The 21959-nt window shown below is 30.2% G+C and overlaps 1 protein-coding gene across 2 annotated transcripts in view; it reads left to right on the top strand.

The window, feature by feature from the left end:
• Positions 1–21959, top strand: part of LOC118203381 (uncharacterized) — a 70422-nt gene that overhangs the window by 36605 nt on the left and 11858 nt on the right. Inside the window, exon 5 of one of the 2 annotated variants that reach the window (XR_015042878.1) lies at positions 2581–12171. Coding sequence is in view for 1 of the 2 variants with exons in the window: in XM_085822975.1 (XP_085679101.1) it covers positions 2581–2841 (261 nt within the window). In the remaining variant the exon portion in view is untranslated. Of the gene's footprint in view, positions 1–2580; positions 12371–21959 lie in introns of those variants that run through there. The other variant, XM_085822975.1, reaches the window with a different exon arrangement.

The following is a 21959-nucleotide window of genomic DNA, read 5'->3' as shown; positions in this document are numbered from 1 at the left end:
ATTATCACCAGTTATTCCATTAATTTTGAATTGAGCTTCTATTTGAAAAATCTAAATTTCAGGCTTTTCTGACAAAAAAGGTGGAATTTAAACACTCACCTTACAAGTTTCCAGCATTGAGGAAGTTCTTTCCATAATCCAATGTTAATCCCCAGTTTTTTAATGTAGGTATTGATGGAGAATCAAAATTGAAACAAAACATCCAGAGCATTTCATAATTAAAATAAATGCTTTTTTTTAGTCTTTGGTGCTACTTTGGTAGACGTTTGCACGGATTTTGGCAATTTTTTGGCGAGCAATACGACTGAATGGTAAACCCATTGCTGGATAAGTTATTTATGGTAACCGATACTTTGTTGTCATTTTATTTTTAAAATAATGCATTTTATTATGCATAAATTCTGTGTTTTAAATATTATTTATGGCTTCCAAATATTAAAAATCAATTTAATTTTGCATTTTTATTTGAAATAAAATTTTTATTGTTTATGATATTTTATGAAATTTTATGTTGTGGATGATGTAATCAATGACGTCTCCTTACTTTAAAAGTAATAAGTTTTAATAGCTATAAATTTAATCTAATGTTTTAAACATTATATATGGCTGTTAAATATTAAAATATAATTTAATTTTGTATTTTTTTTAAAAATGGTTTATTATGAATGATTATTTAACTAATTTTAATTCTATGCATGATGTAGTCAGCTTCTTGATTGGTTACTGAATATTTGTGCATTACCGCACTATTTTAAAATTTTATTATTCATCTCTTCGAATTCCTCAGTTTTCAAATGGAATGGATATGTCTATTTCGAAGATGAATGTTGTTATTGGTATTTACCAAGAAATATTGGTATCGGAATAAAACAATTGCCCTTTGAGACCTTATTTTGGCCAACCTGGCTTTCCTAATCAAAGATTTATTTATAAATTGTTATAAGCGTCAGAGAAAATTTATTTTAAACTTTTGGAGGAAACCTTGCCAATTGCTTCTTCAGTGAAGTGCGAGAGATGTGGATCACAGATGAAGATTTTTTTTTTTGTACTTATCAATATATGACAGGTAAAATACTTTAAAAAACACATATTTTTCTTTTACTTTATAATTGTATACTTAAATTTTTATTAAAAAATTACAACAATGTAAAAAACAAGGTTTTCAAAAATTTCTGAGATATTTATTGCCACATACTATGTTTTAATGTTAAATAATTAAATCCTATGAAACTTATTTTAAAGTATCTAAATTTAAGTAATATTTTAATCCAATTAAATGTTGGCGCAATGTTTTTATAGTGGTGTTTTTATTCTATTAAATGAAAGTAATAATTTAACCTTACTTTAGCATTTTATATTCTTAGTAAATGTATTTATTTACATTTGCCAGCCCTCTTAAAAAAAGCGTTTCAACAAAAAATTAATCTGTTATTTTTAACGATATTTATTTTTTTAAAGTTTTGAATACTTTACTATATGAGTAAAATATGTAAAAACAGCATTTTTCAAGATGGCTGACGACTGTAAAAACTGCGCCAACGTAAATCGCCAAAAATCCTTGCAACCGTCTAACAAAGTAGCACCTAGTCTTTAAAAAATAGCATATTTATTTTTAACATAAAAATAGTATAACAAAGCTGTTTAAGGAGCGAGGCTGACAGAACGATTGTCTTGGAATGCTCAAAGTAATAACTTTTTGAACTGAACTCGTTGTTGCCACACAGCAAATCTTAATAACTATGCAAAAACATTAAATAATATCAGTATCCACTCAGAAAATCTTAATAATATTATAAAAACATTAAATTGTGTTCCCACTACAAAAGGCAAAATGGGCCAAGCTACCATAAGTGTGTCATTGTCATGTGCACCTTGGCAATCTAACCTGAGAGCATAAACAAAACCTGAGACCTAAGATAGCCTGAGAACATAAAGAACGACCTTATCTACTGCATTGCAGGAGGCCTCCCTGTATTGTATTATGAATAAAAATTTAAATTGTGATTAATCATAATTTATTCAATGTACAAAATGCCCAGTTCTCTTTTCTTGAATATTTTTATATCATTTGTAAATAAATTTTTTGAAAAGTAAAATATCTTAAAATAAGAAAGTGAAATACTCTTTTTTTATTCAATTTTTTTTTTATATTATAGCTTTAAAAATACTTTTCATGAGCAGATTTTTCTTTCAAAATCAAATGACAGTAAAAATATTAAATACAGCTCTGAAAAAAGATGTTAATAGCAAAGGAATTCAATCTGAGAAATTCTGGTTAATAACTATCATTAGTCTTATACTGCTCCCTATGATATCAGGAGTCTTATATTGCTCACAGCAGGATGGGAATTAATATTGCTTAGTCTTTTAATCTTGATTTTCTTGCTTATTTTTCAAAGGTGTGCACTTTTCTTTACACATATATTGTTTTAGTTTTCCTGTAATCGTGCAGAATTTGAATAAAACTGGTTAGACTTAGTTTATATACTCCTCTTGAAAGAAATAAATTTTAAAGGTTATGAACTGATATTATTTTATTCTGTTTTTTATGGAATTTAAAATAAATATTTTCTGTCTTAGGTGCCTTCTGATATTTTGGATATAATCAGAAAACCTGATGACCGAGAATTGGTGCTTAGATTGCTTACATTCCTGGCAAATATAGCTACTTATGCTGCAGAGTATGTGGACAGTTCTTCGAAAACAACTTTGTTATCAATTTTATATCAGTATATAAAACAGACGGAATTTAAAAGCCTTTCTAATTTATCATCTGATGAAGATGAAGATATCAGTTATCAAGCAAAGCGACTTCATGATGCTCTTTTAGCAGTCACCTAAAACCATGATGTTCATGAATGTTTGAGTAATTTGAAATTGCTGTGCTTAGTTGATTCGTAAAATGAATCAATAAGGAATGTAGATATTTATTGAAATTAATTTTAAAATTTTGATGGTGCTGATATTTCATAAATTTTTCATAATTAAATTAGATAAATCTCTTTTATAATACCTTTGATGCATTCTTGTGTAAACCCACACTTGTGCTGCTTTGTAGTACAAAATTTGCTTAAGGAAAGAAAGCTAATTTTATTGCTATATAGTCCATAGTACTTGGGCTAAGACATCAAAGAGGAATATTGAATATTTTTACTGTGGTTCTTTTCCTCACCAAAATAAAATGTTAGAAATATATTTAATTATGAGACATATTCAGAAACTAAGTACCGTTTTGAAAAAAAAAAAAAAAAAAAAAAATAGTAAAACAATTTTTTCGAATCCAATTTTATTTTTACATGAAAATACATGTCTTAAACTATTTTTCAACATAGTTTCTGCCAATGATCAAACACTTGTCATAGCGGGTGACCAGTTTTTGTATACCATCGTCAAAGTTCACCAGTTTCGATAACCACGACTCCACAGCATTTTTCGTGTCATCGTCAGATCCAAAGCGCTTGCCACCAAGCTCGCGCTTCATGTTGATTGATTCATTTGTGGAAATGCCTCTGAAGGAGTTGTCATTGTGAAGCGTCTGTTGTCATTAATTGCTTCAACAACTTTCCTTACGAACGGTGACAACAGAAGGCCGACCACTCCGAGCATCGACGTGGACATTTGTTCGACCTGCATTAAACATTCTTACCCACTTTCTCACCATTCCATCACTTATCGCGTATTCACCGTAAACTTCTGTCACTTGATGATAAATTTCGGCCGGTTTAACATTCCTCGCGTTCAAAAATTTAATCACGGCACAAATCTCACAGTCAGCGGGAGAATTAATTGTCTTAAACATTTTGAATGTGCACAGCAAACTGAAAACACAACGTAGAGCAACCGAAATGGCGACAATTGAAAGTCAGTGAACAAGAAAGACTAGTGCGCATGCGCGGGACACCTACCACAGCGCTGCGACGGCGCTAGAATGGAACGGTACTTAGTTTCCAATTACGCTACGTATATTTAATAGAGATAAACAATGTAAATGTACTTATTTGTGTAAAAAATATTTACATAGCAATATATAAAATGTTACATAATGTTTCTATAAAATTTGATAGTATGTTTTATAGGTTTTATTTAATAATTTTTAGTATATGATGTTAAATAAAAATTAGACTAAAATTTATGAATAAGAGAGTGAACTAACCTTATTGAATATGTGATAGTGTATTATTTTTTACAGTGCTTTAAGCTTTTGTTCGGATTCCTTTTATTCTTACAAAACTTTAAAGGTCAAATTCTTTTTCTCACTTAAATCAAATGTTAGAGATATATTTAATAATTTTTTATAAAGATGAAGAGTCTAAATATATTTATTTGTGTAAAAAATATTTGCATAGCAATATTTAAAATGTTACATGGTATTTCTGAAAAATTTTATAGTATGTTTTGTAGGTTGCATTTAATAAATTTTAGTACATGATGTTAAATAAAAATTAAACTAAAATTTATGAACAAGAAAGTGAACTAACCTTATTGAATATATGGCAGTGTATTGTTTTTTGCAGTGCTGTAAGCTTTTGTTTAAATTTTGAAAACTTCCCTTTTATTACTCTTATAAAATTTTAAAGATTTAATTTGGGGAGCATTCTCAATCTCAATTCTTAAGCATTTTCAATCTTTGAAACTTTCAGTTTCATTGAGAGTATTGTAGTTATTTTAACTTTTTTAATACTGTAGATTCTTATTTCCATTTTAATACTTTGAATTCTTCTTCTATTTTTTATAGTGACTATTCTATTACAGCCACTCAAGAATTCCTAGGTGATAAGAGTATGTGAAATTCATTTTTATTGTAGTGACCACTGATTATAACTTCCTTTTTTATTAGGATGCAAGGGCTGTTATAATGACTCTTTTGTATAATGTACACAGAGCTCTTTTAATTAATCCATTTTGGGAGAGAAGTTATTAGTAGTAATTCATGTAAAATTAGTTCCTCCTTTTTTTTTTTTTTTAATTGAGTATTATAATTTCTTAATTGGATACAGTGCTGCGACTTTCACAAAACAACTTAAAGAGGGTCTTTAAGTTATTTATTTTGAGTTTATATTTATTGCTTCTTTTTAAAAATGCATAAAAACTTTAAGCATTCATTAATAGATAATAATTGATGCTGTTTCAAAGTCATTGAAATCAACTAATCAAGTTTTCATAAACTGTGCAATGGTGGTATATGTACAAAAGCATGCGGAGCAGATCTCGTACCAACTTTTCTGAGAATTTTTTCCATGCCTAGAAAATTGTGTGAGAGTTGTGTCCTAATATGCAAGTTATTAAAGATAAAAAAGATTATTATAAAATAAAGAAGATGCGCTGTATTAGTTTATATAACTGTGATTCATAATAATATAGTAATGTTTGTTTTATTTCCATTCATTCATGTTGTTATTGGTCTAAAATTTCTAATTTTGTAAGGGGTTCAGTTTTTGAAAAATTTTGTTCTTTCTTTGATTTTCTGATTGTGGATGCTTCACTAAGGAATCAATAAATATATAGTTCGATATTTACTTTAAATGCCTTAATTATTCTCATAGTAATTGAGACATTCAAGAAGGAGATTTGATAAAGCATAAAAATAATATTTATAAATAAACGAGTGATATTGAAGGTGACTAGTACAGAAGTTCCTATGTTCTGTTGCTCAAATTTCAAAGATTAATACAATGCAAAGTCTGAAATCCGGACGTCCATTATCCGGAATGATCTAAAATCCGGTCAAACCATCGACAAAGTTTTTTTTTCATAGGCTTTACGCATGCGCATTTAATTCTTCCTCCCCCTCTGCGCATAATAAAACATCTGGAGAGTCCCAATTCTTAATTTCGCTTCGACACTAAATAAATATTTGAAACATGAACAGTCAAGCAGAGGTTATATCTTGTTATTGAAAAAACAATAATTTTAGCATAAATTTGTACGATCAGTAATTTGGCTCCGTTGCTGCATATCTACTTGGCACACATCTCAAAACCAAACGTTCCACATGGCGAATCATTATTTTTTATACTTTCCTTTCATCACCGCATGTTTATCAAAACATGAAAAACTTGAGTAATGACTCATGTAGTGATGCCTAAACAAATTTTTTATGTTAGTAATTGAATAATAAACGAGTATAGTAACCTTTTATGTTGACATTACGCTTGGCGATGATTACAGATTTAAGTTAAATGTGCTAGAAATTGTTGACGAGGAAAAATTTACCAAAAATTTCTTTCCATATGCTAAAAATAAATTTTGTTGATGATATTCATAGACCCAAAGATTACATTTAAGGCTATTTGAATTAAAAATAACTGATTTGTTATTCACATAAACCCAGAACCAGCGCCAGGGCTCGTATGGCCGCATTGAGTCTCATAATGTAGGACCCACAGACACTGCAACAGGGGGTAAGTTATCAAGTGCCGGCTCTCAATAAGTACATGTGGGAATTTATTTATTCAGAACTCTGATAAGCCTTAAACATGTGCAAGAAATAAACATAAGTATAATAAATAACTAAACTAATACAATTCAGGCTTAATTGTCTCAGTGCACGATAGAAGCAAGACACAATTTAAGGGAACAACTTGTCGTTAGTTGCCAAGCTCAGGATGCATAGCCAAATATGTATAGTGAAGGCTAGCTAAATTTGATGATAATAGCAGTGGATTTTAAAGGTTTTCAGATATCTGAAAACAAAGGTGAAATTTTCCAAATAACGGATTTTGTAAAGAAATGTGGAGAAGCAATAATAAATGAAGATGATATAAAAAAGGTTTTTCATTCTGATAACAATGCTTTTCAATCGTCAATCAACTAATGAATGGCGAAATCTAGATGGTTCTAAATCCACTGCTGCCGATAGTGAAGAAAGTAACAAAGTTAATGAAAACGAGAAAATTTCGATTGACAAGTTAGTCAGAATTCTTGAAATAGCAGTTACAGGACTTCAACAATGTAACTGAACAAGAGATTGTATCTGTCTACAGAATTAATGAGAAAGTATTAGCATAAAAAACGAAACAACTTAAACAACTTACATTGAAAGAAATGTTTAATAAGGTAAACAAATAAATATTAAACTTTTTTCTGTAAATTTTGATATTCTTTAGATAATAAAGACTTTATTATTTCATAAATCACTGTTTCATGTTTTTAATTTTATAATTTCTACATGCCATCTTACTAGAGTTAAACTGATGATCTAATACCCAGAAAAATCCCAAAACCGGAATCGCTGAAGTCCCGACGAGTCCAGATTTCGGACTTTGTACTATATTAATGCATTATCCAAATTACATCAATATTAATATTTGAAACATGAACAGTCAAGCAGAGGTTATAATTTTTCCAGTAATTGGTAAAACAATACAGGAGATGACAGACTCATCATTTTAGTATGTGTAACATCGCAGTTTAAATATGAGTGGCAATATGTAGTTTTTTAAAATCTTTAATTTCTGAATTAAATCAGAAAGTATGTGATCTCAAGATTTGTAAAGTTATTAGATTGCAGATAGATGTGAATGCATTTTTTTTACTTGGTAAAATTGTGTTGTATTTGATAACACCAGAAAATTTATAAATATAGAATATAGAAATTGCATTGGTATAGTAATGTATATTGCAATTATTAGACAGAGAAACAATTTTTGCTTGATCAATTTTAATTGCATTAAAATCTCTGTTATGCAAGTAATTTTAGTCTTTTTACTAGGCAATTAAAATTACTTTTTTAATGAACCTCTTTGTATTAAAATATTCATTTCTATGTATTTTGTGTCCCATTTTTACTTTATGTACCATAAGCAGATATTTTTATTATTGATCATTGTGATTAATGCAGTTTGGATAGAGATTTTACTGTATGTTCAATCTAAATCAATCAGTTACTATGATCTAAAGTATATTTAATATTAAATGATGAAGTGTATAATAAGAACACATTCTATGTAAGTTATTAAAATGTAATCTGTTAGCTGGAATTAAGTTTTAAAATTTAATAGTATGTAAATCAGAGACGTAAAATTAATTTATGCATATGAGATTAGAAACCTTAGTTGAAAGCATGTGATTTTAAGAACTGGTTAAAATGATGCTGATTAATACTAGAATGACCAATTTCCTATTATCTGGAAACAGTAACTTTTTTAAACAAAAATCACTGTAATAACTATTATTTTTCACTTCAACTTATTCTGCATAATTTCTGATAAAAAATATTATTTAATTTGCATAAAAGTACATCAGTCATTAAGTTTCATTTGTCAAACAGAAACTGACAATTGAAATTTCAGAAAACAAATAAAATGTGTTATTGGTTTAGACAACATAATATTTAAACATATATTAATGTTAATTTAACAAATGTAAATTATGATTTATATTTATTATATTCACGATGTTTTAAGTTACAAGCATTTTTAGTACATTTTTTCACATGCCATCTTTTTTCAAGAAAGCTTTTTATATTCATAATATTGTTTTCCCTGTACTTTCAGAATTCCGTATATAAGAGATCTTTTATTAATAGATCCTAATTTTTAAGCTAGTCCCATTTTTATTATGTATACTTTGAATGCAGTTCCTATAATTATTGTTGCATATAATTTTTCATTAAAATACATTTATCAAGGATAGACTTGTAAATTATTCAAATATTTGTTGCTGCATTATCTGAGGTATTATAAATGTGAAAACTGACCATTATCTTGATACAGATTTCACAGAATACTTTTGGGCTATGTCATAAACAGTGTTTGCATAGCATTTGTTTTATTACTGATACTTACTATTTCAGGAATATTTTCATTTCGTTACAATCCACTACAATGGTTAAATGTAGGATAATTAGTACGATAATATTTTGTGCTTCTTGCCTTGATGTATACAGTCAAAACTCGTTAATTCGGACACCCATAATCTGAAATGATCTATAATCCGGACCTCGAAGCTACAAACTTTCTGCGCATGCGTCACGTTGACGCATGCACGTAAGACCTTTATGGCTGCGAATATGCATGTGCGCGTGCGCAAAATACGTTTACGAATGCGTGTTTAATGTATAGCGGATGATATAAGCTAAGCTAAAATTATCTAATTCAGTTAATGTTGCAGATTGCGTTGTTCCTTAATCTTCGAATTGGATTCGGCTTATTATTTTTTGCAGACTGTTAGAGCAATTTTATAAAAGTAACCTTGAACTTTCGATTATGTCAAATAGAATTTCTGATATATATTTACTAATATGTAAAGGATCTACAAAAGGAAAGTATGTTTCAAAGTCCATTAAACAAAAACTGGAATTGCTGCAAAAAATGGAAAAAGGCATATCCTTTGTTTATCTAAACTTTGTTTATTTATCTAAACTTTGTTTATCTTTAATGCCGCGGCGCGCAATGAATTGGAAGTTGATCTGTCAGCTTTATCCTTATCTTCAGGGCAGATATGTTTTTATTTTATTTGGCTTATAATTCCTTGCTAAATGTAGTATTTCATCTTGATGTACTCCGTCTTTGATATGATTTAAATCAAATTCCTCGTCATTATAATTCGCTTCCGATAGCGAAGAAAGTGACAGATGTTATTGAAAACAAAAAAAATTTCTATTGACAAATTAGTCGGTATTCTCGACACAGGAATTATAGGAATTTAACAGCAGAACTTGTAACTGAACAAGAAATCATGTCTGCTTATAGAATTAAAGAGAATGTATTATCACATAAAAAACGAAGTAACTTAAGTAAGTAAACAAATAAATATTAAGCTTTTTTTTATAAATTTTGATACCCTTTAAATCATAATTGTTCTTTATTTCATAAATTATGATTTCATATTTTTAATTTTATAATTTCTGCATGCCATCTTACCAGATTTAAACTCATGATCTATAATCTGGAAAAATTGATAATCCGGAATCCCAACGAGTCCGGATTAACGACTTTTGACTGTAGTGTCAGTACTTTAGTGTTCATACGCAGAAGAATGAAAAAAGCATTTTTGCTTTTTAAAGTATATAGATTTTCAGTTCGAGCATGATTCATGGCTAATACTAGAGCTATCTTACGCTTATCAATTCTTTCACTAATAGTAATGATGAAAAAAAAATTACTCTTAAATTATGTTCTTGATTTTCATTCAGTTTGGTAAGTTATAATATTATGTATACTTGCTAATATTTGATTTGGGGTTAAGATTATTTTTTATTTATTTAATTAATTAATAAGCCTTGAAAATGTAGTTCAATCGTAAATCAGGAGTGATTTAAAATTTTTGACTGTATTTACTTATTGGAGATATAAATTGGATAATTAGTATATTGTTTTAATAGAGGTAATTGTTCCTCAGCTGTAAGTACATGAATAATAAGAAAAATTGAACCTTTAGTATTGAGAAAGATGAGGTATAAATTTGAATGCTATGTTTGAAGACAAAATTGAATTCAAGATCAGTCAGATTCTCTATTTATATGGTTAATAAAGCAAAGTAATAGATATTTAGAGCTTTGCATGATATCAAAGTAATATTAAACATATTCTAGATCAATAAGCTGTAAAACTCTATCAAATTATATCATAAATGATAAGAATTCCAGTAATGTGCTTCTCAAGTTAGTTGAGTAAAAGTCGTAAGGTTATTTAAATAGCTCCTTTTCTCTCTTCTCTCCCAAAGAAAAGGTTGTAAAAATTGCTTGGTGTCAGAGTACCATTTAATGTGTGTTATAGTATTTAAAATTTCAGTCGCTGAAGTACAGAAATTCATTGAAGTAAATTTGAAGATTGAGTATTTCAGTTACTATGCATTTAATGTTTAATAAAAGTGATTTTATTTTATTTATATATAACTTTTTTTTTTCAGTTATTATAGTAAACAAGTAAACGAAATAAATGAGTCAACAGTTTTGAATGAAGCATAATCTTAGTAATATTTTGGAAGTAATTTTCTGTTTTAATAACCTGTCTTTCAGCATGGTTAAAGAGAAGGGCTAGGCCATTCCTTCCTTTGTGTGACAACTCGCCGAGGCAATCTTCAAAGGAGGAGTTTACAGGAAGTAGTCTGATGTCACTATGTAACATCTGCTCTGACTTCGCTTATTTAAAAGTGTAGTTCAATTCTTCTGCGAAGCAGTGTGGCCATTCCAAATTAATTTTAATCACGTATATTGTTTTCTAGTAAAGCAGTGTCAAAGTCAAACAGGCAGCACACGAACTGCATGTGATCCTCAAAGTAATTTTATGCTGCCTGCGAATATATTTCCTGTAAATTAATTAGCATTATTATGACAAGAATTAGAAGAAAAGGTTTAAGATTTTAATGGTTTGGAGTCCATTTTTACGTTATTTTCATTACCAAAAACAAACTATTCAGAAAGTTTAGAAAAGAGCTAGTTAATTTACACTGTGATATAATCCTGTTCAAAGATTTTAAAATACAAATTTGATTAACTTTTATTAGTAATACGTTGAAAGATAAATATCTTAAGTTGCAAATTTTTGTAATAAGAATACTTGCTTTGTTTCTGAGTGCATTTACATGAAAATTGTTTTTATTCTGTAGTTGAAAATTATGTCTAAAAAGAATCTGCTTTTGATGATACTTTTTAATAATATCCCTCCATGATTAAAAACTTCTTGAAAATTAGAACATCATGAGGTGTTGTAGCTGAAAGGCGCAGTAAAAAACAAAGATATTTATAATAATTTACATAAAAATATTATTTTTTCTGTTTTGCGTCATAGAAAAAACAAAATAAATTATAAATAAAAGAGATAGTATAGATTGTCATTATTTATTCTTTTGTCCCTCTTGAGAAGCTTTCATATATTTTCATTTAAATTAATAGTTACTTCATAGTTCAGTATATTACAATTAATTGAATAAATGCCAGTCTGAAAATTTTAATATTTAGCCGTCTGTTTGAAGTCCAAACTATGACCAACAGAAATTTCTTGCAGGTACCATATCTTAGATTTCAAGCAAAATATAAGAATAAATTTTGTATTTTTCTTTGTATCATTTTTATTAGTATGTTTTTACAAATGTTTAGTAAAAAGTTTCTAATTTAATTAACCAATTTTGTTTTATTATAATAAAATCCCCCTTTTTTATTTTTTTAGGGGGAGGGGATAATTGCTGCCCATCAGCTACTTTCAAATTGTGCATTGGCCCCTGTTCAATGTAAGTTTGAGACCACTGTTGTAAAGTATCGTTTATGTAAGATGTCTTCTTGTGCTGGAAAATTTTATTTCCGAAATCTGGGAAATTTTTGGCGACGTTTTTAGAAAATTCTAACACTGATAAATTTCATTAAAATAATGGTAATGTATTGGAATTGTATTTAAGAAATAACATTAAAATAAAGCATTTTTATTTTTCACTGTCATATTATAAAGTTCCATTTTGGCAACATTTTATACAAGTTTTTGAATCTGAAAAATAAGCAAGGAATAATGCTATAAAGCACAATTTATGAAACAGTTTTTAGCAAAAGCAAAATAGCTATGTAATTAATTAGAAAAGTCTTTTAATTTTTTCATGGTAACAGTTTTTCCCCATTTCTCAGAATTTTCAGAATTCTAAGAATATGCATCAGTTTTCTCTTTCTATACTTTTCACTAGACACAAGCATGGAAAATATCAAAAATGCTCCTAATCTTATCATATGGACAGGCATTATAGAAAGAAATTAAAAACTGACAATTCAAAAGATTCATCTAATATGTCTTAATACATCATACACAGGGCTGACGCTAGGCATTTTGCCACCTCACGCAGTCTCTGTGGATCCTAAATTCTGTTTCCAATGTCTGCTCTAAATTCTAAAAGTTTTGAAATTTCTATATTTTGTTGCTCGGTATGTCACTAAATTCTAAAAATTATGCCACACCAACTCTGTGACCAGACCTTACCATATGTATTTCATATTTCTTCTGAATGTTCGTATTACTCAAGAAATAAAACTAGCTGCTTTTTGTATACATTCTAAATGCATTTTGTCTTTTAGAATAACAGAAATCTTTAATTAAATCCACAAATTCTAAAGTGAAAAGGAAACTTGCTGAAGAAATGAACTAAATATGTAAAGAGAAAGAAAATTATTCTTCAGAGATATGTAGTTATGATTATGTAAATTATCCAGTTGTTAACAATTTCAGCCTATACTAAAATTTCCCTTTTCTATTTCCTCACCAGAATGCAAATCACTGAGACAGTTTTTGAACTGAGGGTTTTGGAGTGTAAGAAAAGAGTGTGTTTCTGACCTCTCTTTGCTCCCTGTATTAGTTCTTATCAGCTCTGATAATTTCCATTACTGCTGCTGACATTTGAGTTTATTATGACGATAGGATTATTGAACCAGATTAAATTGAAATTAAATTGACCACTTGTCTTTGACCGCTAGTCCATATTTTTATTTTGAATGTGACTCTTCTTGTTTAATTACATCACTACAAACTGTAATTGATTTTGTTAGCATAAGAACATGCCTTTATGTTTTAAGTTCTTTTTAAATAGGAAGCTTATTTAAACCTCTGATTTATAGTTACTTTCAGACATAACCATAATTTGTTTCACGTCTGTCGGGGGGGGGGTATTTAACTTTTACCAAATCAAGTAAACTCTCATAGGTAGTACATTGTGGAGAGGTTGACAGTTAGGAGACAAAACAGGCAGAAAATAATGAGAACATTGTTTTGCGTATTGAGACAAATTTCTAATTGTTAGAAAAGATGCTTAAGGAGAAGGAAATTGATATAAATTAGCCAAAATGTCTGGGCAGGGCTTCAAATTAAAAAGACGCATAATTATTTTGTTGAGTTTTGTTGCTACAAAACATAAATGTTTAATGTGTAATTACCCTAACATTGTTTAAAAATCAGTGTCATAAATTGCATGTATTTTAAAATGTGAAATTTTATTAGATTGTGGTATTAATAGGGGCATTTTAACAAATATTATTCAAAAATAAATTTAAATTGATAGTGTTCATGTAAATCCATATGACTAAGGTTATCTAATACCTAATATAATTACTTATAACTAAGTGCTTACCCTTAAAAATTATCTTTGCATATTAAAGTGAGTTATTGCCTTTCATTGACCTTTACAGTGGTTACAAGGTAAAACACAAAAATATAAAAATGCATGCAAAATCTATTCATCGCATCTAGTGAAACTTAAAATAATGAAAAACAACTTATCACCTCAAGTGCTTTAGTGGCTTAATAGAACCTTAATGTATATTAACTGAGTTACAACCCCTGGAACTCTACGCGAAGCTACGACACTAACTGCATCAGACAGAGCTCAGCTAACTTTCAAAACTTACTAACTGTGCCTACATCAGTTCTTTCAAGTTTGTTCTGATCAGCAGGGCTCTCTCTAGGCAAGCAGGAGCGGTGAGAACAGCCAGTCTTTTGTTATGAATCATGCTGATTATGATTTTAATGCTCATTTTAACTTATGCTGCTTGACATAAAATCTACTTACAATTTACTAAACCTCTAGACTGAGCAAGTATGTGACAAAATGAGACATTTAAAATAAAAAAGCTAACTGTTAGTAAAACGTAACTAAAATGTTGTTTATCTTCCTATCAAATATTTCCAGTTATTATAAGTGTAAAATATTTAATGATACTCGATAAATTTCATAATATTTTTTATTCTCAAACTTATTAATAATTATGTTAATTAAGCTAGCTATGTTTAATAATAATAATGCATCCTATTTACGGATCTCTTTTATTTTTAGGATGTATTAAAAAGTGAAGTTCAGGCATAGATATAATATTTTTAATTGAACTTATTCAGTTCCCATTTGCTCATAGGTCCTTAATTTTTTTCATTAATGGTCCTTAAAAGTACTTAATTTCCGTGCCCAGAAATGTGTACGAACCCTGTTGATGGCACTGTGGGTAAAGTGATGGTATTTTATTCAAAAAAATTGGCAATAAAATATGTTCCTGATAGTATTTGGAGTTAATCTTGACATTTTTTTGCACTCTCTTTATTTTTAACTTGCCATTATAAGGAAAACCAGCAACAATCATGAATCCCTTAGAAAAACTTTCTTTCGATTCTTTGAACCATGTCCTTAAATTTTTTTCTTCCCTTTTATGATAATAAATGGCTCTTTTTTTTTTTTTTTTTTTTTTTTGTTACAATCATTTAAATACATCCAAGCTTCACCTATTGTGACAATTGTTTTCCATTTTTCTTTGGATAAGTGTTTCTCATGTAGAATTCTTAATTTCCGTGTGCAGAAATGTGTACGAGCCCTGGAAATTTATGCAGAGTGGTATTGAAAGACTACATGAATTAAGTTTGAAGGAAATTTATTTTGAGGCTGATTATGAAAATGGCAATAGGAATAATAAATCAAATACGAATGATTTTAAAATAGAACTCACAAATCATGATGCAATATTGCTGAATGCCCTAACTGTAAAAATAAACAACAGTGCATTGATAATTTGTAAAAAAACAAAGATAGCTCAATGTTTTAGGTAATTTATAATCGTATAAAAGGTCAAAGAAATTTCGCATTAAAAAGATCTTGCCCCTTTGCCCCTCTTTTTAAAGATTAAGTAATTCTCCTGTAGATACTTGGAGGCAAAGTTGTTTTGTCAAACTTAAGACAACAATCTTGTATTTATTTAAATGTAATGCATGTGTATAAATGTGAGAATAAATTAGATAATTGTTTTAAAAATATCTGCTATTATATCAAATTGAAGAGAAATACATCAATGTAAAATTTAAAATTATGTTTAAAAAAAAGCAATTCTAAATTAGATTAAATTTTGCATAAAACTATCGATTTCAAGGGCAGTCAAACATAAGTTCATCTTTTTTAGTTGCAGGGAAAAAAAAATTGACATACATATTCAAAACTACCTCAAAGTAAGTTTTTTTATTAATCCAAAAGGGCTTTGTTTCTGAAGGACTATCGTTTTCGTTTTGTGATTGGAAAAAAGAAAAAAAAAATTGACCTACATATTCAAAACTACCCCAAAATATATATATATTTTTTAAGTTCAAAGGGACTTTGTCCCTGAAGGACTATTGTTTTCGTTTTGCGATTTTACATTGGTTCTCTATAAATGTCCAATTCCCTATCCAAACTGTTGCCACCAAATGTTAGAGTCATGCATTGTATTTGAAAAAATTAAATAATGAAAAATCTGTATAAATGTATGTATATTTCTTGCATTGTGATAAAACAATGGTACATAGAGCCATTGAATTTTGAATGATGTAATCCTACTGTGAATATGGCATGTGGAAGCCCAAATTTGGAATTTGTTTCATTTTCGATTTCATATTTTGTAAAACATTAACAAATTTTTGATTAACAAACTAAAGGAGCTGTTGCTTAACAAGTAAATCATAGGTTCGAAAATCTGAGCCGACACTTTTTAAAAACACCAACATTTATTTTCACGACATTTCTAATTCTACAAAATCTTAAGTGCAACTAACTATCAAACAGAAAAGCAGATGTAGATGTAACAATGCATCATCTGGGCACGTGATCCTCGTGACAGACGAATTCTTTAGATTTGCCACAGAAAGGCAGTGTGTCGCCACAATTCTCCCACCATTTGAGTGAATGGCTATACACTCAAAACATAAAACTTACATCAATATAAATGATGGTTATATAACAAAGAAAATTACTTAATACTTAAATCATATTACTTGAAAACAAAATTAATACTGAGTAATAATACAACAATAATAGCACAAAAATTAATCATAATAACTCAAAGACATAAATTACATTATTCGGGATTTTACAACTCTACCACTACTGGGGGTGAAAGGAACTTGCTCATTTTGAGTATTATCTATTATATTATCCAGTTCCAATCTAAACAATCTCTGTATTGGTCTCAAGAACTCTGAATTATTGCTTTTTACAAGAGCAACTCTTATGTTGCCATCTCAACCAGGGATCACCCGAATAACGCGTGCTAAATTCCAATATGCACGGTTTTTATTTTGATCCTCCAGCAAGACAATTTCTCCTACAGAGAGAGGTTTATTTTTGTAATTTCTGGTAGACTGCTGTCTTAACTGCCCTAGATACTCAGAGCGAAATCTCACTCTTAACAATTCTCTCATTCTCTGGAGATACTTTGCTCTTCTACTCAATGTTTCTTTGTCCACATTGTCAATATTAGGTACACCCGACTGTGGAGTTTCATGCAGAAATTTTTCTGGAGTTAACGGCAAGGGATCTTCAATATCGTCAGACACGTACGTAAGTGGTCTTGAGTTGACAATTCTTTCACAATCGCACAAGACGGTGAGTAACTCTTCATAACCAAGAGAAGCACGACCTAAAATTTTTCTTAATATTTGTTTTACAATTTGTATTAAACACTTCCACCATCCACCCCACCAAGTGGCGGATGGAGGATTAAATTTCCATTGTATTCTCTTTTCAGCAGCCTTAGAGCAGAGGCTGTCCCAGTCAATGGTTTGCAGAACTCTCTCTGCACCCACAAAATTTTTCCCATTATTGGAATATATGGTGGTAGGGCATCCACGATGTGCGATAAAACGCCTTAAAGCTTGAAAAAATGATTCAGTTGTTAATGAGGTAACCAGTTCCATATGGATAGCACGATGAAGGTGAAGAGCATAATATACGATTTTCGTCCATCCTTTAAATGAAAGGGTCCGGCAAGATCACACCCTACGATTTCAAAAATGGCTGAATCACGAACCCTATCATTTGGTAAAACGCCTGGGACTGTCTCACCTCTTTTAGCCTTAAATCTCTGACATGTTACACATTTTCTTATACAGTTCCTTATAGTTTTACGTGATTTTAAGATCCAGTATCTTTCTCTTAAATGCGACATTAATAATATAGTACCTGCATGCAACAAATCTTTGTGTGCACTTAATATCATTTAATTTATCATATTAATTTGACTACTGGATGCTCAGTAGGTAATATGATGGGGAACTTAAAGCTGTTAGAGTCGTCACGATAAGCAACATTAGACTTAGCTCTTATTAGACCCTGGCTATCGACAAATGGTCTGAGTCGTCTTAGCTTATCGTCTGTTTCACCATTAAACGACTCTTTTTGTATTAATAACATTAAAGCTATTTCTCCCCTTTCTATTTCAGATACAGTCAAATCCTTAGAATGGTTGTTATTATTATTATTCTTACGTACATTATTATAAAATCTGAATATCCATGATAACATTCTTACAATTTTCTTAAATGATGAGAAATACTTATAGTACCATCCAATACAATTATCACTCTCTGCCAACGTAACAATAACTATCTTACGTATTTCTGAATTAACCAAATCCTCATCTGGTTCATCATTAAATTTAGGCCAATTTGCCTCATCTTCCCGTAACCAATCAGGTCCCTGCTACCATTTTCATTCTATTAATTGATCTGCACAACAACCTCTAGAAAGTAGGTCAGCAGGATTGAGACTACCAGGGACATGTCGCCATACAGTGGGGGAGGTCAACGACCTGATTTCCTGTACACGATTAAAAACGAATGCTCCCCAACATTGATTTTGACGTATCCAGCTTAAAGCCGTCGAGGAGTCAGTCCAACAATGAATACGAACTTCATGTAGGCCAATATCATTTATAACTTAAGACAATAACCTAGAACCAATATTACAAGCAAGAAGTTCTAATCGAGGAATCGTAATAGGTTTTAAAGGAGCTACTCTCGATCTTGCATGTATCAAACTAACCTTCACCTTTTTGCCAGTCTGTACTCTTAAAAAGACGCATGCACCATACACACTTTTACTACTGTCACAAAATAGATGTATACTCACAGCTTCATTAATAGATTTGAGACCTACCCATCTAGGTATTTGGATATTGGATAGCAAGTACAACTTTTTAAGCCAAAACCTAAACTTTTTGGTTAATTCATCGGGAAGAACATCATCCCATTTAAGCCTTAAATTCCAAGTTTCCTGTAAAATTAGTTTTGGAATCAACATTACAGGAGACGTATACCCTATAACGTCAAACACCTGATGAGCTACTGCTAAAACTAGTCTTTTAGTAACTGGGTCATCCAATTTTATATCTTGACTTATTTTGCAAGATAAGGTATCTGTAACTGTATGCCATACAAGGCCCAAAACAGACACATCTCCTTCCGTGGAGGAATCTTCCTCTGGCACAACACTTCTTATATTGGATTTCCAGAATCTTAAATTAAAATGACCTGAAGCCATAATTATTTGTGATTCATTTACAAACTTTCTCATTTCTATTTCTGAATTCATACTAGCCACACAGTTATCTACGTAAAAGGATGTTTTCAAAATCTCCGCTGTATGACTTAAGCTTTCGGGAACTACACTCAAATGATATTGTATTGTAGCGGCCAATAAATACGGACTACTTGTAATACCAAAAACTACCCTTCCATGCCGATACAGTTCAACTTGTTCTTGATTATCCCTACTGAACCACATAAATCTCATAAAGTTTCGATCTTTTTCCCTTATAGATATTTGCAAGAATGCTTTTTCTATATCTGAAGTGACACCAACGTAATTCTTGCGAAACCGATTAAGAATCGAAGGTATAATTTCTATTAAATTTGGTCTAGTAGATAAACAATCCTTCAATGATGGGTAACCAGGCGAATGAGAACTTGCATTAAACACCGGTCTTATACTCGTGCTACTATTTTCTTTAACAACTGTTCTATGAGGTAAATAATGTACACCCTTATATTTATTCTTATCCGGTACTTTTTCAATTATCCCGAGTGCTAACCAGTTCTGGAAAACGTCTTCGTAAGCGTGAAAATTTCCCGTAGTCATTAATTTTCTTTTAGTACTTACAAGACATTTTTCTGCTATCCTTTTGTTTTCGGGTAAAAGCAAGCTATCCAACACCCAAGGTAATGCTACTTCGTACCTTCCCTCTGAATTTACCGTAAGAGTCTCTTCAAAATATTTTTGCGTATCCTCCTGTAACTGAGTTTTGGTTTTACTTACGGAAGGTTCACCAATACCCAAAACATCTAACTTCCAGAGATCACTTATACATTGACCCTTCACTAACAGAGAAGAAATTAGGAGGGATGCAGTATTTATCGTAGTTGGCTCAGTGCCAGTAAATTTACCCATAACAGTCCAGCCTAATTGCGTATGCTCCGCGCTGACGCCACACATAAGGGGAACAATTTTTCCAGTTAGCAACTTACCAGCAAAATCCGCACCAATTAGTAATTTTATCTCTTTATCTACCTTAAATGTACCATTTTCTAAATCACTTAATTTGATACCATGCGACTTAAGTTCGCGTAACCACGAACCAGATGGGAGTTGTTTAATTTCAGAACAAATTTTGTTTTGACCAAGTACCTCTAATTTACACTTATATTTACTATATATATTTCTTACTTCAGTAACATAGTTTTTATGAAAGCACTTCCGCAGAGAACCCGGTAAATGTAAACATCGCCAACTTTGGCGATAAAAGTTCAAACCTGGTAACCCAGCGCATTTATCCTATTCGCTTGTTCGAAGTTTGCAACCATTCCTCTTGGGTTCATTTTGTTGAATTATCGCTGTCGTTGTTCGCATTTGCAGATTTATATTATTCTTCTCTTATTTATTATTATTTTTTTCTGAATTTTTTAACAACGAATAGATAGAAATATTTTCGTTGATAGATGCCGGTTCTCGGTTCGGGATGAAAGGAAGAAAATACGGCGGGAGGGGTGAATGCTAATTTGTAACACGGCTGTTCACATTGTGTTCTTAATTATTAACAGCTTTAAGAACCAGCAATTTAAATAATTAAGTAATGCTTTTATTTTTATTATTGGTTATTGTCATCTAAAATTATGAGAATAAATCAATTTTCTGGCGTAAAATTTTAACAAGATAATATATTGTTAATGCTTTTCTAACAATAACCTTTCAAAGGATGGCAAGTGTGACATAAATAGATGATTAAGTTGAAATAAAAAAGATTATTGATTATCTAAGATGACAGAATAGTTTGATGCATCACCATGGTCATCAAAATTAGCAAACCACTGCTGGTGTAAGGAATATATTGTTTTCTGTGTTAACTGGAATTTAAGACAAATTTTTTTTGTTTATCACGTTTAACAGGTTAATTTCAATACATTAATACTAATTTATATTTTTCAAATGAATTTTTATTTCCGTTATAAATGCTTATATATTGTCTTATATTTAATATATTCTTTTCTGTGCTAACTTGAATTTAATACAATTTTCGTATATCACGCTTAACAAGTTAGTTTTACATCTACATGCTTATTATCTGTGAATTTTTACTACCATATGCTTAATATATTGTTTTGTCTGCTAACTTGAATTTACATGCACTAAATATCACATTTGCGGCTCGGCTCATCGCCGATGAACCGCGAGCTTGGCGAGTAAAAATGCAATGGCGCCAACGGGTTCTTTCCCGAAGCGCCAATGGGTTCTCTGCGGATGAAAACCCGTTTTTATATACATTTTCTGAAGTCTCAACTCCACCAAAAAGAAATTGCTTAATTTTTGATTGACCAATGCACTTACAATTTAACCTTTGAGCAACATCATTACATAAATATGATTTCATAGAACCACTATCATAAATTGCTCGTACAAACATTTCTTTAGAACCATTCTGAATTTTTACAATTAAAGTTTGAAGATATACATCTGATACCTTAACATAGTTATTAAGAATGCCTGTTTTATTTTCCTCATTCCCTAACTTTGTAACACTTTTTGTTTTGTTAGAAGGCAAATCAGGACACATAATCACAAAATGTCGATTTTTACATAAGGTACACCTATGTTTAGCTGTGCACTGATTTGCTCTATGGTTTTTCTTAAGGCACACAAAACAAACATTCTTTTTCTTAATAATATCCTTCTTACATTCTAAACTCATTAAAGATGCATCTTTACAA

The sequence above is a fragment of the Stegodyphus dumicola genome, chromosome 1 (genome assembly GCF_044657685.1).
Source record: "Stegodyphus dumicola isolate Sdum_Otavi_A_Nest chromosome 1, ASM4465768v1".
In the NCBI taxonomy this organism is placed as follows: Eukaryota; Metazoa; Arthropoda; class Arachnida; order Araneae; family Eresidae; genus Stegodyphus; species Stegodyphus dumicola.
This window is presented reverse-complemented; position numbering and strand designations above follow the sequence as displayed.